This window comes from Salvia miltiorrhiza, chromosome 2, assembly GCF_028751815.1.
Source record: "Salvia miltiorrhiza cultivar Shanhuang (shh) chromosome 2, IMPLAD_Smil_shh, whole genome shotgun sequence".
NCBI lineage: Eukaryota > Viridiplantae > Streptophyta > Magnoliopsida > Lamiales > Lamiaceae > Salvia > Salvia miltiorrhiza.
In genome coordinates this window covers 48,445,135-48,469,672 of record NC_080388.1, presented here as the reverse complement: position 1 = coordinate 48,469,672, position 24,538 = coordinate 48,445,135, and the positions used below count along the sequence as shown (strand labels likewise).

General features: G+C 35.5%; 1 protein-coding gene across 1 annotated transcript; it reads right to left on the bottom strand.

Moving 5' to 3' along the window:
* Nucleotides 1–1,769: 1,769 nt before the first annotated feature.
* LOC131011859 (NAC domain-containing protein 2-like) lies at nucleotides 1,770–3,289 on the bottom strand. Its single transcript, XM_057939739.1, has 3 exons — nucleotides 2,986–3,289; nucleotides 2,615–2,892; nucleotides 1,770–2,372 (listed from the first exon to the last, which is right to left on the bottom strand). The coding sequence occupies exons 1-3, from the start codon at nucleotides 3,146–3,148 to the stop codon at nucleotides 1,947–1,949; spliced, it is 867 nt and encodes a 288-aa protein (XP_057795722.1). The 5' UTR covers nucleotides 3,149–3,289; the 3' UTR covers nucleotides 1,770–1,946.
* Between the last annotated feature and the right edge of the window lie 21,249 nt (nucleotides 3,290–24,538).

Genomic DNA, 24,538 nt, shown 5'->3' with positions numbered 1-24,538 from the left:
AATATTAACGTAGGTATTTTGTAGGTGATTCGAAATTCGCATTTTAAGGGGGTACTTCCTAAAAAAGTCATCCTAATTATATTTAGACTCGATAGCTCAATAATAATGCGATGTCACCTTTATAAATATAAGGGTGAAAAACAAGGTGAGATAATCGCCATTATGTATTGAAAGGCAGCTTGATTTTGAATAATGATATTTACCATGTGGTATTAAATTCATGAACACACGTCATGTTAATGTTAAGTAAAAGAATGGTGAAGGGAGTGGAAGTGTGTAGAAAGAGGGAAGTGGCGAATATTCGAGGTAGAAGAGGAGGACCACTGGCGCCAAATTCGACACGTTGGTTACGGCCTAATACTCCAACTCACACCCTAATTATTTTTAGGACCACCTTTTCCCTTAGATCATATCACAATAAGACATGAAAAATGTGTTATGTATGTATGCATGCACCCTACTGCATTCTTATCAGAAAAGACTAGTATTGTAGTATTTCTGTTTTTATGTTCAAATTCTTTATTTGTTACGTATGTTCAAAACTTTTAATTAGTAGTAACAGATTTCATGTTCATTAATTTAACAGATCGTTTGGTTCAATTAAGGGAAAAGGAAAAAAAAAGAAAATCATGATTCTTAATTTTATTAAGGTTATGAGTGTTAAAATCTATGGTCACATTTACATTCTAACTTTAAATTGACAAAAATAAATACACAAATTTAATAATTATTTAAATTTAATCAAGTTCTAGATTTTCATCTAAAATAAAACCGACGACGGCCTATTAATGACATAAGTTGTATATCTTCAACATTTCAACGTGATATTACTCCAATCGAAATGACGCTATTTTGGCTATGAAAATTTTAAATTTATATCACTTAATTTCAATGTCAATTTTATTTTTTTGCCAAAATCTTAATTGTGATAAAACTTATACTCTCTCCGTCCCATGAAGCAAGACCAAGTTTCTTTTATGGTCTGTCCCACGAAGAAAGACAAATTTCTAAAAATTGCAAAAAAAATACTCTTTATTCACCTTTTCACTTTTTCACCTACCACATTTAACACACAAAATATCAATTTCTTAATTTCCGTGCCGAAAAGAAATAGGTCTTGCTTCATGGGACGGATGGAGTAATAATTATTAAGTTCATATACTTACGTACAGTGTGTAAAAAAAATATATGTACTATAATAACAACCGTTAAGTTCTATATTCATGAGAAAGAAATTGAGCTAGAAAAGTTTATGCATGTTAACACGAGTAAACCATGGAGTATTAAATTGAATATCCCTATTCGCTTTCTCATTTTCCAATAATAATAATAATAATGAGGAAGAAGAATGAGAAGGAATCCAAATCTTAAGTAAGAAGCTGCAGGGAACAAAAAACCTTGCATAAAAGAATTATAAGCTCAAAATTCAGAAAATAACAATTAATAAAAAACGACAACTAAATACTCATAATTTGTACGGCCCTTGATTTATGGAGTATTTTTTTTTTGAAACCGGCCCTTGATTAATTTGCCCTTAATTTTGTGACATGGATACACCCATTTTGTGGATTCTAGCCGCCGGTTTTAACGGCCTCAATTGATCAATGCATCAACATATAACTCCACCAACACCTACCGACGTTGGGTCCAATAGCTGGCAATAATTTGAAATTGAATTTTATAATATGCTCCCATTAAACTAAAATGGATTTACATAAATTTAATTTCCTTTTGTAATTAGTAATTACACTTTCCGGCCAATAAGAGCGTTTGACTAATACTTTCCATCCATTTATACCAACCCAAGTTACACTGTAATACAAATTTAATTACCTACTAATCACTACTAGTCTACTACAACACACTGACTAACCCTGGCGCGGTCGCACGTGCACACTCATAGACCCGAGTCTCCTGTGCCACGTGCGACCAAAACTCCCGAGCCCTCAAAACGGCTTGCTCATGTACGGCGCAAACACCTCCTGCATCGACTCCATCTGATAATTCCCCTGGAACAGCGCGCCGCCCGCTCCCCCGCCGTCCATGTACCCGAAGGGGAAATCCAGCGCCGACCTCTCCCACTCCGCCAGCTTCGGCGCGCTCTCCACCTCCGGCGACAGCACGTGCTCCGAGCAGCTCGAGTCCGTGTGCAGCCGCGGCATCGAATCCGACGCGTCGAGGTACATGAAGTCGTCGTACACCATCGCCGACGACTCCGGCACCGACGTCAGGATCACCGGCTTCGTGTCCTCCTCCGTCGTCACCGCGCTCGTCATGTTACGGCTGCTCACGCTCGCCTGCTGCTGCTGCTGCTGGCGTCGCTCGATCGTCCCCTTCTTGTTGTATATGCGGCACAGCACCCAATCATCCAGCTGTAAAGATCAAATCACGGCCGTCAGATTGACTAGGACCACCAATCATGTTTGTTTGAACGCGGAAATAAAGAGATAAGAAGGAATAATAGCTCCACATCAGCATCGTCACGAACAATTTCATTTTCAGGCCCTAGTTGTTGATTTATCGAATTGAGCAATTAATCATTTAATTGGTTGATTCCGATTCATCCTTTTAAATTCAATTAATTTATTGAAATAATCTGGTCGGAGCTACCCACCCTAAGGCTATTGTTTTTCTTCCGAGCCGAGCGGTCGACGTCGGCGAGCCGATACTCGTGCATAATCCAATTGGTTTTCTCGCCTCTCGGCGCCTTGCCGGAGTAGAACACCAGCGCCTTCTTAATTCCGACTGACTTCGGCTGACCGATCGGCTTGTCCGCGCCGGTCGCCTTCCAGTAACCGCTGCCGGCAGCGCGGTTCGGCCTCGAACCGTTCGGATACTTCCGGTCCCGGGGCGAGAAGAAGTACCACTCCTTCTCACCGTACAAAGATAAACCTGAGATTAATCAACAATGCGGCGGCGATTAATTAAACGAATCCGTCGGAATCAATTAAATCGGAGAGCTTTAGATGGATCGCGGCTCAATACCTGGTAATTCCCAGGGATCGTACTTGTAGAGGTCGATTTCGGCGATGATCGGAACGGCGATGGATTGAGATGCACATTTCCGGATCAAGTAGTGCATGACGAGCTCTTCGTCGGTCGGGTGGAACCGGAATCCCGGCGGCAGTTGCAAATTGACGGCGGCCATTTCCTCGGAGAAATTTGAAAGATTTAATATATAAAAAATCTCCTTCTCTCTCTCTCTGTATATAAAAATATATTACAAATATGTGTGTGAAATTTGGGTGAGAGCAAAGGGAAAGTGAGAGAGGAGGGGTTTTGTGAAACTTAGAACGCAAGAGATGGAGGGGTATATATAGGGCGAGGGAGGGGGGACAGGTGTCGGGGAGGGGCGGCGGGTTCTAGAACACACGTGGTTGATAAGGTTATGGGAGGACACGTGGCGCGAGGGCAAGTGGTGGGTCTGAGTATAGTGTGATTCTGTCACTGCTTACGCAATGGATTTTGGACGGATTTGGCTGTGAGAAATGGGGCTGTTCCGTGACACGTTGGAGGGTCATGCAAACGGTGGCATTTGGACCCTTGCTTAACCCTTCACTTTTTCTCTATATTAATTCCATTCACTTCTTTTAATTATTCATCAACAACCACTCTATCCCTCAAAAAAAAAAAAAAAAAAAAACAACCACTCTTGAAAATATTGCTCAAATATTCCAAACGAGGTGCTTCAGTTGAATAAAGTTGATTTTACCAAATTAATAAAATACTCATTATAAGATATGAACTATTAATAGTAAAAAAAACTTTTAAAATAACTATTTTTTTTAATTCACGATCAAAAGATACACTTGATTGTGAATTGCCATTCAATAGTACAATTATTAACAATTAAACATATTGATTGTGAATTACCATATCTAAAAGCAATTCATAACTAATAATATTATTGGTTGTAATTATTTTCTTTAAATATCACAATTCATAATTAAAAATATGTTTTAAAATTTATTTTTTTAAATTCACTATTGCGGACAAAATAGTACTTTAAATCAAAAAATTGTTTGTATTTTCTTTTACCTTCATGACTATCTTTTATCTTTGAAATATAATACACTTTTCTAGTACAGTAATTCGAATTTTTTTTTTTTTTGGGCTCCTTTTACAGTCGAAAGAACTTAAATATTGATTGCACACATTTTTTTTTTTGAAGAGTTGAGTGCACACTTTTAAGTAGTATCTTGTCTCGAGATATATATAGAAAAAAGTTCGTATTGCATCTTTTTTTCTTTAGAATTACATTAAGTATTTATTATATAATTAAATAAAAAATCCACACGTAGACATGATGGAAAAACTATCCTCATGTAGATGGACTGCGAGATCTCAATACTATATAAAGGTGAAAAAGTTACTCAAATTCTCTTATATGTCATAACTTTGTCATTTAAATTAGGCCTCATTAATAGTACGCATTGCTGTTTCGATATCGTCCATAAATAAGTGGTGCAAAATAAATTGAAATAATATTTACTTTGGACCGTATATGTTATTATGATGGAAATTGGAAAGTAAAGACAAGAAGTATTCAACATCCGTAAGTTCAAGATGTGACAAAAAAAAAAGAAAAAAAAAAAAAAAGAAAGAAGAAGATTGAGATTAAAAGTCGAAAAAGGAGAAATGAAATCTCTCGCTCTCTCGTGCCAAAAGAAAAAAGAAAGTCCTTTTATTATATTTGAAGATAGTTAATAGTTAAAGTGGTAGAGTTATTAAATTTTGAAATTAAACTTCTCATGTTCAAACTTAGTCAATATTATCGAGCCTCTCACATTTAATATTTGGAGTATAATCCCTCTTAATTTATTGTATAATTTACATATTATTGTATAAAAAGTTATATTTACTCAATGTACACACCAAATAATAATTTCGAATTACCTTTATGCAAAAAAAATAGTTAAATTATGTGTTGTCCAAAACATACAACGTTATGATCCTTGTCTGTATATATTATTTCCATGATGCACTGAAAACATTATTTTTTTTTTCTGGATGGACAGTTAACATTGTTAGTATTATAATATATAAGTATAATTTATGATAAATTGTGCGTAATTTTTTTTTTTTAATGAAAAATTGAAGTCAAAGCGGTCCAAGATGGGTATAACTATGATCTATATCTAATAAGAAAACCGGGTTCAAAGTAGTGATGTGGCAACTGTTAACGATGAAAGGTCAACTATGTGTCCGTCTTTCAGTGTAGAGATCTTCTGTGACTGCCAAGTACTACTATTAATTTTTACATCATTATATTTCTCATTCTTCAATTCATTATAAATGCATTTAGATTGTTTGATACGTCTATAATTTCATTATTGATGGATGTGGTAGATAATCAAATAATATATCACGCCATCAATCATCAACTAAGATGTTGACTATTGAAATTCGAACTAACCACCAAACCAAATTAATAATCACATGTATTATACGCTTTCCCGTCTAAAGTAGTGGGAATTAATAGTTTTTTTTTTTTATCTAATATAAGCACTAGGAAACCTTTTTTTTTAATTGCAAGAAGTATCATTATATAATTAAATAAGCTATTTGCATGCAGGCAGGCGAAACTTCTACATCACACAAAGATGAAAAAGAAATATTATGTAAACGGGACCTCTACATCACACAAAGGTTGAAAAATAATCGTATGCAAGCGGGACTTCTACACCACACTTGCATACGACCTCTACATCACACAAAGGTGAGAAAGGACCTCTACACCACACAAATGCGATAAAATAATGCTCCATTCGTCCCTCAAACATGTTCCTCTCTTTCCAATTTGGTTCGTCTCCAAAACATCTTCCTAACCTACTTTTGAAAATAATTCAATTCACTATTACTCTTACAATCTTTATTTTTTGTGGGACTCATTCTCCACTTATCTAATACACAATTAACTTTTATTAAAATTAATGTCACCTTCCTCTAAGAAGATGTTTGAGGGACGAATGAAGTAGCACGCCGACGATATTGAATCTTAAATCCCATATTAATGAAAGTCTTTAAATACTTTAATTTTATCACTTGAGTTAGATCTCATTGGCAACGCATATGCCGAAAAACTTAATGGTCAAATTAATTATTGTTGTTTTAGTGTATCCAAAAAGAATTATTGTTGTTTTAGTTTGCATAATTAGTTGAAAGGTATCAAATTAGCTTTTTATAATGATAACTTGAGTCAAGTCAACAAGATTTTAAAATCTAAGTCACTCATCAATTTATTAGTAATAATTAGCGTGTAATTCATCAAATTTAAATAAAAATTTATTTTTTTATTTTTTTATGATTATAATTTATAAAATAATTTTTTTATATCAAATTAATACGTCTAATTTAGTATATACAAGTTACATTTTATCTAATTTTGACAAAAAAAAGGAGCTAAATGCGGAATGACTTATTAGTTAAATTATGCTAACGAGGTATAGCTCAAGTGACAAAGTTGTGGCACTTAAAGATTCTCTTTTGTAAGAGGTCTTGGGTTCAATTTTGTCTGCGTGCGGTGTACTTTTCTTACCTTTGTCTGGGTAGTGATTCCATCTGTGTGAGGATATTTTCTCACCTTTGTGTGGTGTAGAGGTCCCGCTTGCGTGCGGATTGTTTATTTGATTATATTTAGATATCTCTTATAATTTTAATACAAAAAAGAAGTAAATTATTGGGTCTCTCTTTTGTAAGAGGTCTTGAGTTCAATTCTGCCTGCGTGCGATGTAGTTTTCTCACCTTTGTGTAGATAGTGATTCCGCCTGCATGCAATTATTTTTCCACCTTTATATGGTGTAGAGATCATACCTGCGTGCGGGTTGCTTATTTAATTATATTTAGATAATTCTTATAATTCTAATTCAAAAAAAAGAGTAAAATTATTGGGTCTCATATTCCATGTTATAAATTATCATATATTATTTGTATCTCATAGTTTGAGTCTGTACACATATATATTATTCCCTTCTTCTTATTAAAATTTTATATTTAATCTATAATATATAATGGAAATTCACGTGAACAATTTTGAAAATATAGTATTATTTTCGTCCATGAAAGAACTTTCTACTTTTCTTATTATCTTTAGACTATAATTATAACATATTTTTACCATTTCCAATACACTCAATAATATTTTTTTCCACTCTTAATATACTGAACAATCTTTTTCTCAGAATTCGTGTCACTATAAAGTTTTTCACTTTGAATAATACTACAAAACAGTGTTATGGGTTGAATATGAATTAAGAAATAGTACCGTATATGTACACAAATAAAAAACAATAGTAATTCACATATACATAAGTAGAATCATGGACATGTGAATTATAAAAAGGAAAAAAAGTAGGAAATAGAAATACTAAGGCTGGTAATTAGTCCGGTTCGATTTTAACCGAACTGATTTTTCAATTAATCGTCAAATAATCGATTTGTTTAATTAAAAAAAAAATACTTTCATTGCTACTCAAGGGATTTGAGTATTTGAGCATGTACCCTTAAGATGAAAGGGTAAAATCTTATCTACTCCACCAACTCATCATTTATGTTTATAATGTTAATCGATTAACCAAAAATTCGGTTCGATTACGTTTATAACCGATTAACCGAATTCGTTTTACCACCCCTAACAAATACAATAAACAAAATTTATAAAAATCCAGCGGACATAGCACTTAATTTTCTTCCTTCTTCTTAAACCCAACGAAAAGCATCCCCTGAAAGGGAGATTGAAGGATATTTGTTCTTGAAAACAAAACAGTCGTTTTCCCTTTCTATAAACCTTTTTTTATGATCTCCTCTTCACCGCTTAAAACATCGTCGGCACCACTTACAAGTGTCTCGATTGCTATAATATATACTAGTATTAGTTTTGAGAGGCAATATTTACCGACATGAAAAATGAGAGAAAACATAAAATAAAAAAATAAAGAAGAGGAGGTCTCCCCTTAATTGACAAAAAGCCCTCACCAGAGAAACTTAGTTTTTTTTTTTTTTTAAAGAAAAATTGTGAAAAAAGAAAAAGCTTTAAGACAGGGCTGCTGAAGTGGCGGAAGGAAGATTCGCACGAATTTCATGAGCACAAAAAATTGGTCCAAGTGAAGTGAACTCAGTAGTATATTATGGCCCACTAATTTATGGTGTTTGGACTGCTCATCCGTAAATTGACAAAACGCCCTCACCAGAAACGCCCGCATTGTGGGCGGCGCCGCTCCCACTTCCACCCTTCCTATATACTACCAATAAATATTTCTTTATCTATTATAATAAATTTCTTTATATTAAAAACTAAATTTATAAATTAATTTCATGACGATTTCGTAATTTTTTCAAAATTTAGTGGCTTGTTATATGACTACAAAATTAGATTAATTTAATTTCCTTAAAACTACACTTATTTCGCATATATTTGGGAGATTTTAATTTTATATAAACAAAACTAGTACTTCTCTTGTTTTGACCTTTTCTGTTATTTTATTCTTTCTCAAAATTATGTTATTCCGTTCATAGAAGTTATGCAATATGATTATATGAATATTAAATTAAAGATCTCGTCGAAAATTTTAATTTTATACTCTCTTTGTTCCTTAAGAGTGTAAGCTTTTTGCCATCAATTGCAGTATAATACTGCACAATTATTCTCACTAGTATACGCTCATTCGTGCGATGCACGACGGACATCGAAATTAAGAGGTATTCAGATTAAAAAAATTATGGAGGTTGATAAATTTTAAATAAAAATATCCTTAAATTTTATGAAAAATCTTTTAATACACATTTTTCATAAAATAGGGGATTCAAATATTATATGAAAATTATTTACATGCCTAGCTTATATATGGATTGGTTATTGTGAAAATTATATTTTTCGTAAGAATGTGAGAATGTTGTATTGAATTTATAAAGTTAATGCATTTTAAAAAATATATATGTTACAAAATAAATTATTGTTAGATTAAATAAATATAAATCATATGTTCAATTCGACTTTTTTACATGAAAAATAAATTACAGATCTATAGATTAAAGAATTCTAAAATAAACCAATTCCTACACCAAGTTGGATTTAAAAAAAATATTATAATTAAAACTCATGTAAAACTCAATTGTATATCATTTATTTTCATATTTTTTTATACAACCAATACCAAATAATCTATTGAAGCAATCCAAACATACGACAAAATATGTGAAAATAATTAAATGCACTATGGTCCGTATCTCTCTACACTAATAAAAAACATATAAGTATAACACAAAAAAGAAATTATGAAAAACTCATGCAAGTTTTAAACATGAATATAGTGAAAAAATAAAATAAAAACTCGAAATAAAAGAGTAATAAAAATAATTGTAGTCTTGCATAATAAAATGTAGGAGTACATAATTTTCATGATTTCATAAAATATTTTATGCAAATAACCAAAAAAGATGAAAACCTAACTTCCTTTATAAAATAAGAGAGAGAAAGAGATTAATTTTAAAAAAATTAATTTGAATATCTTCTTTTTATTTTAAATACTATCATAAATTAAATTAAAGCTCATGTCATGATATTTAATTTGATATGCGTATTAAAAATTTTAATTAATTCAACTATATAAACATTCTAAAAGAAAAAAAATTAAAGAAAAGGAAACAAAAATTGAAAACCCGCAAAGAAAGAGAAAAAGAAAAAGAAAAATAGAGAGAGAGAGAGAGAGAGAGAGAGAGACGGCGAGTTGGTTACAAGTGAGAAAAATGGGTTAAATTCAAAGAATAATAAGAGAGAGAAAATTTGACGGTAAATAGTTACCGTTGTACTGATCTTTTATATTATATATAGATTTCTCACCATATCTGTCATTTCTTATTTGATCTTCTCCATATATATAGGGTTATGTTTCATTGAGAAATTAAATATTTTGCGAAATTGCGAAAGATTGAACAAATCAATAATTGTGATGAAAATGTTAATAATTTTGATGAACACGAGGGTTCGAATCATGGAATGAACATAATAAATAAAATGTAGCGTTCATCAAAATTAATAACATGTTCATCAAAAATTTCAGTTAAAAAAATCGCATGAAATCAGCAAAATTGTAGGCATTAGATTACATAAATAGATGGCTATGATTACTTCTCAATTCTACAAACATTTACCTTTCTCAATTGAACCTCTCACTCTCTCTCTATGTATATATATGATGAAATAGCGGCCATATATTAAAAGAAAAGAGAGAAAACCGAAACACTCCTGAAAGCACAAAGGAGCAGACTAGGGGCCAAGCTTCGTAAAACCTATCAAAAACACCAGATAGGAAAAGAGAACTCGTCTAACAAAGAACCAAACAAGAGAAAACAAAAAGAGCGGGGAACGGCTTCGGGAGCTCCGGCCAAACCATTGCCCCCAAGCCGCCGTGGCTCTTAGAAAACAAACAAAGAAACGGCAAAAAACCAAAGGGCAAAACCCAACAGGAGAAGACCAGCTCGTCGCTGAAGGGAGAAGTTCAATAGAGACCAGTATATATTCAAAGACCAAAGACCAAATCTCAGTCGTTGATCTTATCTAATCTAACAGTCAGCATTTGTTCGCGCAACGTTCAACGGGATTTTAAATTGAACATATAGAGGGTCGAACCCCTGAACCCCCAAATATTCAATATAATTTGATGAACGTTCGTTTAAAGTTCAACAGAAATATTGATATGTTCAATAGTTCGTGGTCTCCATAGAACACGACCACAAATATATATATATATATATATATATATATATATATATATATATATATATAGGGAAGGGCTAAAATAAGAGCATTTCTTAAGATATAAAATAAGAATCATTTTCAGCCCTTAGATCATCAAGATCTACGGTTGATTCGTAATCCTGTTGGATGGATTTATGGTCCTGAGTTCGAATCCCAAAGGTAGCAAAATTTTATTTTTTACAATTCATACCTTTATACAACGAATTCATACGTGTTCTACATAAAATTCATACATTAAAAATTGCTCTTATTTCTTATTTTAAGATGTGCTTTCACGGTAGTCCACCCATATATATATATAGGGTTAGATTCTATGCATAATTTTTTTTTTTTCTGAAAGGTAGGAACATTGAACATGTCAATAGTTTTTTATGAACATAGCAATAATTTCATTGAACGTTTGGGGGCATTTGAGGATCGAATCCTGGGGTGCGAAATTTTAAACAAATACATATTTTCAACAAATATGTCCGTTCATATAAAAATTACTGACATGTTCATCACAATTGTTGATATGTTCATCAAAATCTGGACATGAGATTTATTCTTAATTTTGAACCGTTTGATAGATCATGATCAATGGATGAGATTGTTTCTCACTTCTTTAAATATTTGTCTTTTTCAATAGAACTTTTCTGTATATATATAGGAAAGGGCTACTATGAAAACACTTCTTAAAATAAAAATAAAAATATTTTTCAATGTATGAATTTTATGTAGAACACGTATGAATTCATCCAATAGGGTTACGAATTGTGAAAAATAAATTTTTGCTACCTTTGGGATTCGAACTCAGGACCACGAATTCATCCAACAAGGTTACGAATCAACCGTAGATCTTGATGATCTAAGGGCTGAAAATTATTTATATTTTACTCTCTCCGTCCCACGAATCTTGACACGTTTGGTTTCGGCACGAGAATTAAGGAGTTGTAGATTAGTGTTTTAAGTGTGTAGTTGTTATTGAAGGGTGTAGAAATGCGGACAGAATAACGACGTGAATGTAGGAACCGAGGCAAGAGTTGGACTCTTTCTCCGTAAGACAAAATTGCCCCGCACAGTACACACGGTTCGATGGCAAATATCCCCAAGATACAACGATTTTAATGAGAACGAGACCTTGTACTAGGAACTCGAACTTCCAGCGAACTACAGAATACTCGGGACTTGAGTATGAACTAGAAGGGAGAATGAGTAAAATTAATTATCTGAATTAATTTTGGTGTGTCTAATCTCATTCTGCAGGGATGTATTTATAGGAGAAGGAAGGGTGCGATGAAGAGGTGTCTGCCAGGAGGTGGCTGTTCGAACCAACCAATGGTCCGAACCATCGCACTGGTTCGGTCAAAGGGTGCGAGCCAACCACCCCCACCTCACCAGTCTGATCCAACCGCTGCCACGTTAGCAACCTCATCCACCCAGATTCCTTATCCGCCACGCGGTGCCACGTCACCGAGCCACATGTTCCATGTCACTGCCACGTCACACGAGCTACCGTTTAGTTTGTCAAAACTAAAGGCTCCTCAAAGCTCCTCGCGACGACGCGAACGAGCGAAGTGCGCCTACAAAGCGCCCATTGCGACAAGTGCGACGTGCACGTGCTCGGCCTCGGCCTCGGACTCAGACTCGGAAGGTGCGAATTCCTCGTAGGAATTTGAGTTTTAGCCTTAAAAGGCTAAGTCAAAACCCAATTGGGTGCACCATATGGTCCACCATAGAGAAGCACACTTGATTGTTCCTTTATGGTGGAGAGCACTTTATATATAGCTTCCAACTTCCTTATTTTTCCAATGTGGGATGACACTCCACATTTTCATTTTTAATGGCTATCTTTTGGCATTTAATTACTCATTCAATTCTTAATAGATTTGAACAAGTAAATATACCAATTTAATATACTCAAAATGTAGATTCCAAATATGCCATTTAATTCCATTAATTACAAAGTAATTATGGACTATTTAAGCCATTTATTCCAACAATCCCCCACATGAATGATGATTAATGCAAATGCAAAAAAACTAAGTCCCGACGATCCATTATTGCATTAGGATAGGTAGTTGTTAGCTTTGAACCTTCCTTAGTGTAATGCCATCGGATTTACTCGTTGCTCGGTAAACATGATGTCTTGAACCGGTCAACTTTTGTGTAAACCTAGTCAACAACATACACACAATAATAGATCTAATATCTTTCGTTCTCACGTTGTGTCCATTTCGGCCTTGGACCATCTCTTGGATTTATAAGTGTTTTTTGATAATTGAAGCGGCCCCACTTCTTCACTTATATAGGTGATCTCCTATAAAGAGTATCCTGCCATACTCCACCTAATAAGGCTATAGGAATCATTAAAAGCTTTTGATGGCTTACCCTTTACCACAAGCTGCAGGCTTTGCACTTGAGCAGCTATGAGAATGGATTTTGAAAGTTTCAAGTGCTCAACTTGAACTTCCATAATTTAGTTGTCTCATTGAACCATGTTCTTGGGATCTCCAGTCATCATGGTTGAGTTACCACTATGAAAGTTCTTAACGTGTGGATTTTAATCCCATTCCCCTTACTGCGTTATACAATTGATCACGATTAATACCTTTAGTAAACGGATCCGCAATATTGTCTTTTGACTTTACATAGTCAATGCACATTATTCCTGTAGTGATCAATTGTCTAACGGTATTATGTCTTCGACGAATGTGTCGAGATTTACCGTTATACAAACTATTCTTTGCTCTCCCTATGGCAGACATGCTATCGCAATGTATCATAACAGGAGGCAAAGGTTTTTCCCAACAGGGAATATCTTCTAAGAAGTTTCTTAACCATTCGGCTTCTTCGCCGGCTTTGTCTAAAGCAATAAATTCCGATTCCATTGTAGATCGGGCTATACATGTTTGCTTAGAAGATTTCCATGATATTGCTCCTCCACCAATGGTAAATACAAACCCACTTGTGGATTTAGAGTCTTTAGTGTCGGATATCCAATTGGCATCACAATACCCTTCCAAAACAGCGGGATATCTCGAATAGTGTATACTATGAGATATTGTGTGTTTTAAGTATCTCAACACTCTTATTAATGCGGTCCAATAATCATTTCCAGGATTACTTGTAAACCGACTCAATTTGCTAATAGAATATGCTATGTCCGGCCTTGTACAATTTGATAAGTACATTAGGCTTCCAATAATTCTAGCATAGTCCGATTGTGATACGGGTTCTCCTCGATTTTTGGCTAAGTGTATACTTAAGTCAACAGGTGTTTTAGCCGGAGGTAGATCAAAAGCTTTGAATTTCTTAAGTACATTCTCAACATAGTGAGATTGTGATAAGACTATTCCCTCGGGTGTTCTAAGGATTTTAATTCCTAGAATCACGTCAGCTAATCCCATATCTTTCATGTCAAAGTTTCTCTTTAACATCTCCTTGGTTTCTATGATTATTTTATTGTTGCTGCCCATAATTAGCATATCATCAACGTAGAGACAAACAATGACAAAATTGTCGGATGTTCCTTTAATGTATACACATTTATCAAATTCATTGATTTTGAATCCGTTTGCCATCATTGCTTGGTCAAATTTCTCATGCCACTGTTTGGGAGCTTGTTTGAGTCCATACAAAGACTTTACAAGTTTACAAACTTTGTTTTCTTGACCGGGAATCACAAACCCTTCGGGTTGTTCCATATATATCTCATCTTCTAAATCTCCATTTAGAAATGCTGTTTTTACATCCATTTGGTGTATCTCAAGATTATATAATGCGGCTATAGCAAGTAGCATTCTAATGGATGTAATTCTAATGACTGGAGAGTATGTATCAAAGTAATCATACCCTTCCTTTTGTTTGTAGCCTTTAACTACCAAACGTGCTTTATACTTATCAATAGATCCATCGGCTTTATATTTCTTCTTAAGAATCCACTTGCAACCCAAAGGTTTATTTCCCGGAGGAAGATCAACAATATGCCAAGTGTGATTGGATAAGATTGACTCGATTTCACTATTGATAGCTTCACGCCATAGATCAGCATCAGGACCAGACAATGCTTCCTTGATCGTCTTTGGTTAGTCTTCTAAAATATAAACTACGAAATCCGGACCAAAAGTTTTCGCAGTTTTTGTTCGTTTTCCGCGTCTTGGTTGCGGTGTTAGTTCACGTGTTGGTCCGTTATCTTTAAGCGAAATTTCATCATAAGTTCTCTTTTTCGAACTTGTATCATTCTTCTCTTTCTTAGGGAATATAGTTTCAAAAAATATGGCATTTCTTGATTCTATAATCATTCCCTCATTCATATCGGGTACTTCCGATTTGTGTACCAAGAATCGGTACGCACTACTATTGTTTGCATATCCAATGAAGATGCAATCAACAGTTTTTGATCCTATTTTTATTTGTTTGGGTTTTGGTACTTCAACTTTTGCTAAGCACCCCCACACTTTTGTATATTTATAGGACGGCTTCCTTCCTTTCCATAATTCATATGGAGTTTTTTCCTGTTTCTTTTGGGGTAATTTATTCAAAATTTTATTAGCCGAAAGAATAGCTTCCCCCACATGTTATGTGATAGACCTGAGCTTATCAACATAGCATTCATCATTTCTTTCAATGTTCTATTCTTTCGTTCTGCAACACCATTTGATTGTGGAGAATAAGGTGCAGTCGTTTGATGAATAATGCCATTTTCACGACAAAATTCCTCAAAAGGTGCAACGTACTCGCCACCTCGATCACTTCGAATCATTTTGATTTTGGTGTTAAGTTGATTCTCAACTTCATTTTTGTATGTTTTGAAAGCTTCGAATGCTTCGTCTTTGCTTCTCAAAAGATACACATAGCAAAATCTTGTGCAATCATCTATAAATGTTATAAAGTAATTCTTTCCACCTCTTGTTTGCACAAGTTTTAAATCACATAGATCGGTGTGAATCAATTCAAGAGGTTTCGTTGATCTTTCCACTGAATGAAAAGGAGATTTTGCCATTTTTGCTTCAACACAAATTTCACATTTTTGGTGTTGATTGAAGGACATCTTTGGCAATAAGTCTAAATTTACTAAACGACGTAGTGTGTTTAGATTTGCATGTCCTAATCTATCATGCCATAAATTAGGAGACTCAACCAAGTAAGTAACTTTTTTCTTTATTTCATTATCACGTACAAGTACAAGGATAGCATTAAGCTTGAAAATGCCATTATCTAGGTAGCCTTTTCCTATATAGCGACCATTCTTGGTCATTACAACTTTGCCTGCTTCAAACACTAGTCTAAATCCGGCGTTGCACAAAGCGGATCCTGAGATCAAGTTCTTACGAATGTCGGGAACATGCAACACCTTCTGTAGGGTTATCTTGAGTTCCGAAGTCATCTTGAGCACAATGGTTCCAACTTCGATGATAGAGGATGCGGTAGAATTCCCCATATACAGTTTTCTATCGCCGGAGAGAGCTTCATACGAGGAGAACATTGTTTTGTCGGCGCAAATATGCCGGGTAGCACCGGTGTCGATCCACCATCCTCTTGGACTGCCGACCATATTGACCTCGTCTACGACGGCACACAAGTCAAGTTCGCCTAAGTCGAGGGGCACAGACTTTGTTTCCGTCACGTGGGCTTGATGGTGACCATTGTGCTTGTCTTTCTTCGATTTGCGACAATCTTTTGCCATGTGACCGGGTTTGCCGCAGTTGAAGCAATCTCCTTTGATCCTCTTCTGACCTTTTGAGTCTGGAGTTTTGCCTTTGAACTTGCGTTTCTTCTTGTTGCTAGACTCGGCTAGATTTGATTTTGCCTCCATGGAAGTTTTGTTCGTCATGTTTTCGGAGATTCTATTGTCCTCTTCGATTCTCAAGCGAACGATCAAGTCTTCAAGTCTCATCTCCTTGCGTTTGTGCTTGAGATAGTTCTTGAAGTCCTTCCAATGTGGTGGTAATTTCTCTATCACCGCGGCCACCTGAAAAGATTCAGACAATTCCATACCTTCGGCAAGAATGTCGTGCAGGATGAGTTGAAATTCTTGCACTTGCTCCACAACGGTTTTGCTATCAATCATTTTGAAGTCTAGAAAACGACCGACTATAAATTTCTTTAAGCCGGCATCTTCTGCCTTGTACTTCATCTCCAAGGAGTCCCATAGTTCCTTGGACGTCTTGGCGCTAGAGTAGACATTATAAAGAGTGTTGTCTAGCCCATTCAGTATATAGTTACGACATAGAAAGTCACTATGATGCCATGCATCATATGCGATCCGCAATTGTGAATCAGTATCGTCTTCCCCCACAGTTGGAGGAGATTCATTCACAAAACGAGCCATATTCAAAGTAGTAAGATAAAAAAGCATCTTAGACTGCCGACATTTAAACTCAGAACCTGCGAATTTTTCCGGCTTTTCGGCAGCAGCAGGTGCTGGAGCATGTGGTACGTTGGTTGGAACTGGTGGAGCATTGTTGTTGGGTGGAACATTGTTGTTGGGTGGTGTCGTCATCTTCTACACAGTGTTTTGTCTTACGATTGTTATTGAAGGGTGTAGAAATGCGGACAGAATAACGACGTGAATGTAGGAACCGAGGCAAGAGTTGGACTCTTTCTCCGTAAGATAAAATTGCCCCGCACAGTACACACGGTTCGATGGCAAATGTCCCCAAGATACAACGGTTTTAATGAGAACGAGACCTTGTACTAGGAACTCGAACTTCCAGCGAACTACAGAATACTCGGGACTTGAGTATGAACTAGAAGGGAGAATGAGTAAAATTAATTATCTGAATTAATTTTGGTGTGTCTAATCTCATTCTGCAGGGATGTATTTATAGGAGAAGGAAGGGTGCGATGAAGAGGTGTCTGCCAGGAGGTGGTTGTTCGAACCAACCAATGGTCCGAACCATCGCACTGGTTCGGTCAAAGGGTGCGAGCCAACCACCCCCACCTCACCAGTCTGATCAAACCGCTGCCACGTCAGCAACCTCATCCACCCAGATTCCTTATCCGCCACGCGGTGCCACGTCACCGAGCCACATGTTCCATGTCACTGCCACGTCACACGAGCTACCGTTTAGTTTGTCAAAACTAAAGGCTCCTCAAAGCTCCTCGCGACGACGCGAACGAGCGAAGTGCGCCTACAAAGCGCCCATTGCGACAAGTGCGACGTGCACGTGCTCGGCCTCGGCCTCGGCCTCGGACTCAGACTCGGAAGGTGCGAATTCCTCGTAGGAATTTGAGTTTTAGCCTTAAAAGGCTAAGTCAAAACCCACTTGGGTGCACCATATGGTCCACCATAGAGAAGCACACTTGATTGTTCCTTTATGGTGGAGAGCACTTTATATATAGCTTCCAACTTCCTTATTTTTCCAATGTGGGATGACACTCCACATTTTCATTTTTAATGGCTATCTTTTGGCATTTAATTACTCATTCAATTCTTAATAGATTTGAACAAGTAAATATACCAATTTAATCTACTCAAAATGTAGATTCCAAATATGCCATTTAATTCCATTAATTACAAAGTAATTATGGACTATTTAAGCCATTTATTCCAACAGTAGTTAATAAAGTACTCCCTCCGTCCCAAACGAAATGTCCTATTTCTTTTCGGCACGAAGATTAAGAAATGTGTATAAAGTAGATAAAGTGGGTTAGTGAAAATTATTTAAATATTAAGTATAGAGAGAGAGTGTATTGCCAAAAAAGGAAACATGACATTTCGTTTGGGACAGTCCAAAAAGGAAAACAGGACATTTCGTTTGGGACGTAGGGAGTATAAAAGTGATAAAGTAGGAGAGAGAAGTTAATAACAATGATAAAGTAGGAGAGAGAATGTAATAAAGGTGATAAAGTAGAAGAGAGAATGCAATAATTATTACCTTATTTGGAAATGTGTCAAGATTCGTGGGACGGAGGGAGTATATTTTAAGAAGTGTTTTTATTTTAGTCCTCCCATATATATATATGGTTGGCTTCTACAAGAAAATGGAGCTTATACAAAAAAGGAAGAAACATTGAATATGAAAGGAAATGCGGTTGACCATATCAATAATTTTATTGAACGTTTGAGGTTCGCAATCTGGATACGTTCAACACAATTACCGATATGTTCATCAAAAATCTGGATGCGAAATTTAATCTTAATTATTGACCGTTCGATGGATCATGATCAATGGTTGAGATTGCTTCTGTATTCTTTGAAAACATTTGCTTCTCCATAGAAGTTTCTCTTATATATATGTGTGTGTGTGGTGTGTGTGTGTGTTCTACGAATACCGAGAATGTATTTAAAAGATATAACAAAAAATATGGTTATTATTAAAAGGGGTATTTGCCAGTAAGTACTCAAACTTTTTTCCATGTTTTTGATTTTGCACTCTAATTTTAAAATCTTTATCTATGAATATTTGAACTTTATATATGTATATATATATTTATGATTTTGCAACTAATGATTTTTACTCCCAAATTATTGCTGATATGGCAGCTAAATTAACATTCCAAAACCTATAATTACATTTCTAAATCCCACATTGACAATAAATTTATCGGCTTCATTATACACTTTAAACTCTTCTCTCAATACGATTGTCATGTCAGCAATAATTTGAGAGTAAAAATTTATCAAATGCAAAATCATAAAAAAATACAAAGTTCATGTATTTATAGGTAGATTTTAAAATTGTGATGCAAATGTGCAAATCAAAAAAATGAATGCTCTAACTCGTTCAACTTCATGGCTTCTAAACGACTAGTATGTGCGGCTGTAAGAAATGCCCGACTGAATAATTTGATCCGGCCGGGATGTGCCCGAAAGAAACTCGACTCGGATCTGCCTCACCTAATTCATTAATTTAAACTTTTTTTAATAAATCATTAATTTAAACTTGATTTCAAAATAATATCATCATGCACCGCAACTCGTTTTTTTCTTCTGTTTTTTGAACAAGCACCGCGACAATTTTTTTTTAGCAAGCACCGCAACTATTTTTGGTTATTAAAAAGTTTATCTGCGAGATATTTTACATGTGCATGAAGGAATATTACCCATCTATTTCAATAAAATATTTATAATATTTGATTGGATCTCGTCCAATTACAGTTTGACTAAGCTCAAGTTGCAGCCGCCTTGATTTTTTTGACGTGAATTTTCTTGTCTTTTTCTTCAATCGTTACTTCCGAACTAAGATCTACTCCTCTCCATTTAATATAGGGTAAATATCATATTAAACCTTAAACTATACCCGCTTTATCAAAAATATCCTGAAACTTTCGAAATGCTCTCAAAACCCTCAAAGTATCAGGATTTTATCAAATATATCCTGCATCTCTTTTCCGGTCACCAGAAATATGACGTGGCTCGCCGGATGCCACAGTGTAATTTAAATTCTATTTTTTTAAATCCATGTCATTTTTTTATTCTCTTTTCTTAATCCATGTCATTCTTTTATATTCTCTTTTATTCTAATCAATCGAAATCGCGAAACGGTAGCAGCCCCACGCGGGGTTTCAGGGGGCGGTGACCTCGACTCCGGGCGAAGCAGCAGCAGATCCGAGCGGCGGCGTTGCTTCAGCAGCGGCGACCTCGACTCCGGGCTAAGCAGCAGCAGATCCGGGCGGCGGCGTTGCTTCAGCAGCGGCGACCTCGACTCCGGGCAAAGCAGCAGCAGATCCGGGCGGCGCGGCGTTGCTTCAGCAGCGGCGACCTCGACTCCGGGCGAAGCAGCAGCAGATCCGGGCGAAGCAGCAGCAGATCCGGGCGGCGCGGCGTTGCTTCAGCAGCGGCGACCTCGACTCCGGGCGAAGCAGCAGCAGATCCGGGCGGCGGCGTTGCTTCAGCAGCGGCGACCTCGACTCCGGGTGAAGCAGCAGCAGATTCGGGCGGCGGTGTTGCTTCAGCAGCGGCGACCTCGACTCCGGGCGAAGCAGCAGCAGATCCGGGCGGCGCGGCGTTGCTTCAGCAGCGGCGACCTCGACTCCGGGCGAAGCAGCTGCAGATCCGGGCGGCGGCGTTGCTTCAGCAGCGGCGACGTCGGGGTGACGGTGGTTCCAGGCGTGGTAGCACGGCGCGACAGCGATCGAGAGCGAGAGAGACGAGAGATGTGTGTGGGTGTGTTTCACCGATGGAGAAGAAGAAGGGGCGTCGGCTCAAGTAGAGAGACGCCGACGTGGAGGCGGACGGCGCCGGTTCGCGCCGAGCATTCGCCGGCCTCAGGCGGCGGCGGCAGAACCGAGAGAAGGGAAGGAGATGAGCTCCGTACTGGGTGTGTGGGTGAGTTTGGTAAAACCGTAAAAAAGAGAATAAAAAAATGAGAATAAAAGAATGACATAGATTAAAAAAAGAGAATAAAAAAATGACATGGATTTAAAAAAATAGAATTTAAATTACACTGTGGCATCCGGCGAGCCACGTCATATTTCTGGTGACCGGAAAAGAGATGCGGGATATATTTGATAAAATCCTGATACTTTGAGGGTTTTGAGAGCATTTCGAAAGTTTCAGGGTATTTTTGATAAAGCGGGTATAGTTTAAGGTTTAATATGATATTTACCCTTTAATATATATACTGTGGACTACCGTGAGAATACATCTTAAAATAAAAAATAAGAGTAATTTTCAATGTATGAATTTTATATAGAACACGTATGAATTCGCTGTATAAAAATATGAATTGTAAAAAATAAATTTTTGTTATCTTTGATATTCGAACTCAGGACCATAAATTCATTCAACATGATTATGAATGAACCGTAGATCTTGATGATCTAATGATTGGAAATGATTATTATTTTATATCTTAAGAAGTGTACTTATTTTAAGAGTGAGCTAAAATAAAAGGAGTGGACTTTAAAAATATTCAAATTGAATTAGTAAAATTAAAAATTACTATTTACTAAAATTTAAAAATTATTCATTAATTTTTAGAAATTAAAACTACTAGTAGTAATTTTTAGGGAATTTTAGTTTTTTTTAGTGAAAATTCCTTCGTTTTTATAAAAATCTCATTTGAATCATTATACGACAATAATTTGCATCGGGAGTGATGCATAGTAAAACAAACAACATTGGGAATTTGGGAGCCATAGAGCTTTTGCGCTAAAAGTAGCCGTTCATATTTAGCGGTATACAAAGTTTAGTGCGCATAAAAACTCTAGGAAATAGAAGCATTTATGTAAACTTGCAATTTTTTTCATTTATTTAAAACAAATAATTTTAGATTAAATATCATATTAACTTTCAAATTATACTCATTTTATTAAAGTAAATATAGTTTGAGGTCTAATATGATACCCATGATTTTATTAGGAAGAAACATATGAACTATGAAGAAGACCCTTCAAATAATTGGAGATTCATCTCAAGCACACATATCTATAACATCATCAGCACTTTCTAGCAAGTCTATGAACGGTCTCGATAGACTCTCTTCTGGATCTGGTGTAGGAATACTAACACGAATCAAACTTGCAATCAATTATCTCCAATGGTAAATGACATCCCCAAACTCTAAGCTATCTCCTTCATAAAACACCAACGCATATCATCCACAAACTCACCCTTCGAATTCTACTTTAAGATACCCGTCCCATGCAATTTTGATGCGCAAAGAATGCAACATCTACTAAACATCTATACTATCCATTGCTCTAATTATTAACGGGGCATTTATTTTGGATGATCGATTATATGTATGATTGAGTAGAATTTTACTCATCTCACCCTTTATATATAAGATAAAAATCAAGTAAAATTAGCTCAAATGATTGAAATAATCAAAGGGCTTGAGATATCTTAAATTTCCAATCCATCTAGATAAATAAATGATTAGCCTTATTATTTTTATTTATCAAAGCTAATCATCCAAAGTAAATGCCCCATAATAATATAGTACTATTATAGTTCATATGAAAAATATGAGACGTTGACCTCATTATAAATATTTTGATATAGTATTTCAAGCTTGATACATTTTGACCTTAAATATCGCTACTTTCATAAAGATGTCAATTCTAATTCGACCTATTTATGGAAGTGGAGATGTTTGAGTCGATTCTAATTCGGACGATGAGGCGCAATTTGTTGGTAAGATATTTCTCCTCCAATTAATAGATTGAGGATTCGAAACAGTTAAATGGCTAGAGTGTGAGTGTGCTTTTTCCTTTATATATATATATATATATATATATATATATAGAGAGAGAGAGAGAGAGAGAGAGAGAGAAAAGTTAAACAGAGAATGCTAAATATTTAGAGAATAGAGAATTCCTGAAATAAAAACGAACAGATCAATGTACCGCATGAACAGCAATTTGCCCCGGGTTCGAATCCTGTTGGTGGCGAGTTTTTCTCTTTTTTTTACTAAATACGACTGTTTGTTAGTTATGTTAATCTGTTCGTAAAATGTATAAACTTGTTCAAAATGAAATATATAATAATTCTCTGTTTAATATATATATATATATATATATATATATATATATATATATATATATATATATGGATGAGTTATACTAGGAATGCTATCTTTCGTAAGAAATGAGAATGATTGAATAAGCCAGTATAATTTTTTCCTATATATATATGGAGAGATGCAAATAAGAATTACTAAATAAAATAAGAACAGAGAACTATTTTAAGTCATTCTATCATCAAGATCTACAGTGGATGCATTATTTTGGTGGATGAATGCAGAACCTGGGGTTCGAATGCTAAAGGGAGCAAATTTTTTTTCTTTCGAATGTAGTAAATTTAATAGTGGATGCATTAATTTATATAGCAGATACAATAATTTTAATTATTATCATGTTCTCAGAAAAATTATGGCTCTCACTAGAACCGCACCCTATATATATAGATATATTGGGGAGGGCTATGGTATAAACACTTCATAACGTATAAATTATAAGGAGGCAAATATTAAAATAACCATTTCACTTAATCAAAAATTAATTATAACCACCAAAATAATAATATACTCCCTCCGTCTCACAAAAACATGAACGTTTTTCCATTTTGGGGTATCTCACAAAAACATGAACCTTTCCATTTTAGTACATCATGGCCCACCACTACTTTTCCTTAATTAATTCATTACTCTCACAACACCTTTTAAAGTGGGACCCATTTTCCACTTACTTTAACTCTCAACTAACATTTCTTAAAACCCGTGCATTTCTCTTTGTTCATGTTTTTGTGAGACGGATGGAGTATTAATTATAAACACTCTTACCAAAATATCCTTTTATTATTTTAATTTAAAATATATTTATTAAAATTCTGAAAATCTAAATTTCAAATTAATACACTAAAATCTGAAAAAGAAAAGGGTTAAATGCATGTAATATCATGAACTTAGGCCGAAATCCAAATTTAACACGAACTTCAATTTGTCCAATTTATATGGCTAACTTTACTTCGTGTCCAAATTTAACCCCGATTTGTTTTCCGGCAGAACTACGTGGCAATGACGTGAACCACGTGGCAATGACGTGTCTTCCAAATGACACGTCATAATTTGTAACTTAAAAACGTTCAATTTAAATGTGTAACTTTACTTCGTGTTCAATTTAAATGTGTAACTTTACTCCCTGTTCAATTTAAATGTGTAACTTTACTCCCTGTTCAATTTTAGCACCGAATAGAGATAGAGAGAGAGAGAGAGAAGCATGGTCGAAGACGGCATGAGCTGCTGTTGTCCAGTCGAGAGCAGGGGAGGCCGCGGTGGTTCAGAGCTGTTGCTCGTCCGGCGAGAGAGAGCGTCGGTGAGGGCGGCGGCCTGTGGTTAGGTGGCCGCGATT

Excerpts from the sequence above, each read along its gene's own strand:
- LOC131011859 (XM_057939739.1), bottom strand. The coding sequence starts at position 3,148 with ATGGCCGCCGTCAATTTGCAACTGCCGCCGGGATTCCGGTTCCACCCG. Across the intron at positions 2,893-2,985 it reads CGATCCCTGGGAATTACCAG|GTTTATCTTTGTACGGTGAG; the intron begins GTATTGAGCCGC and ends GATTAATCTCAG. Across the intron at positions 2,373-2,614 it reads AGAAAAACAATAGCCTTAGG|CTGGATGATTGGGTGCTGTG; the intron begins GTGGGTAGCTCC and ends TGATCTTTACAG.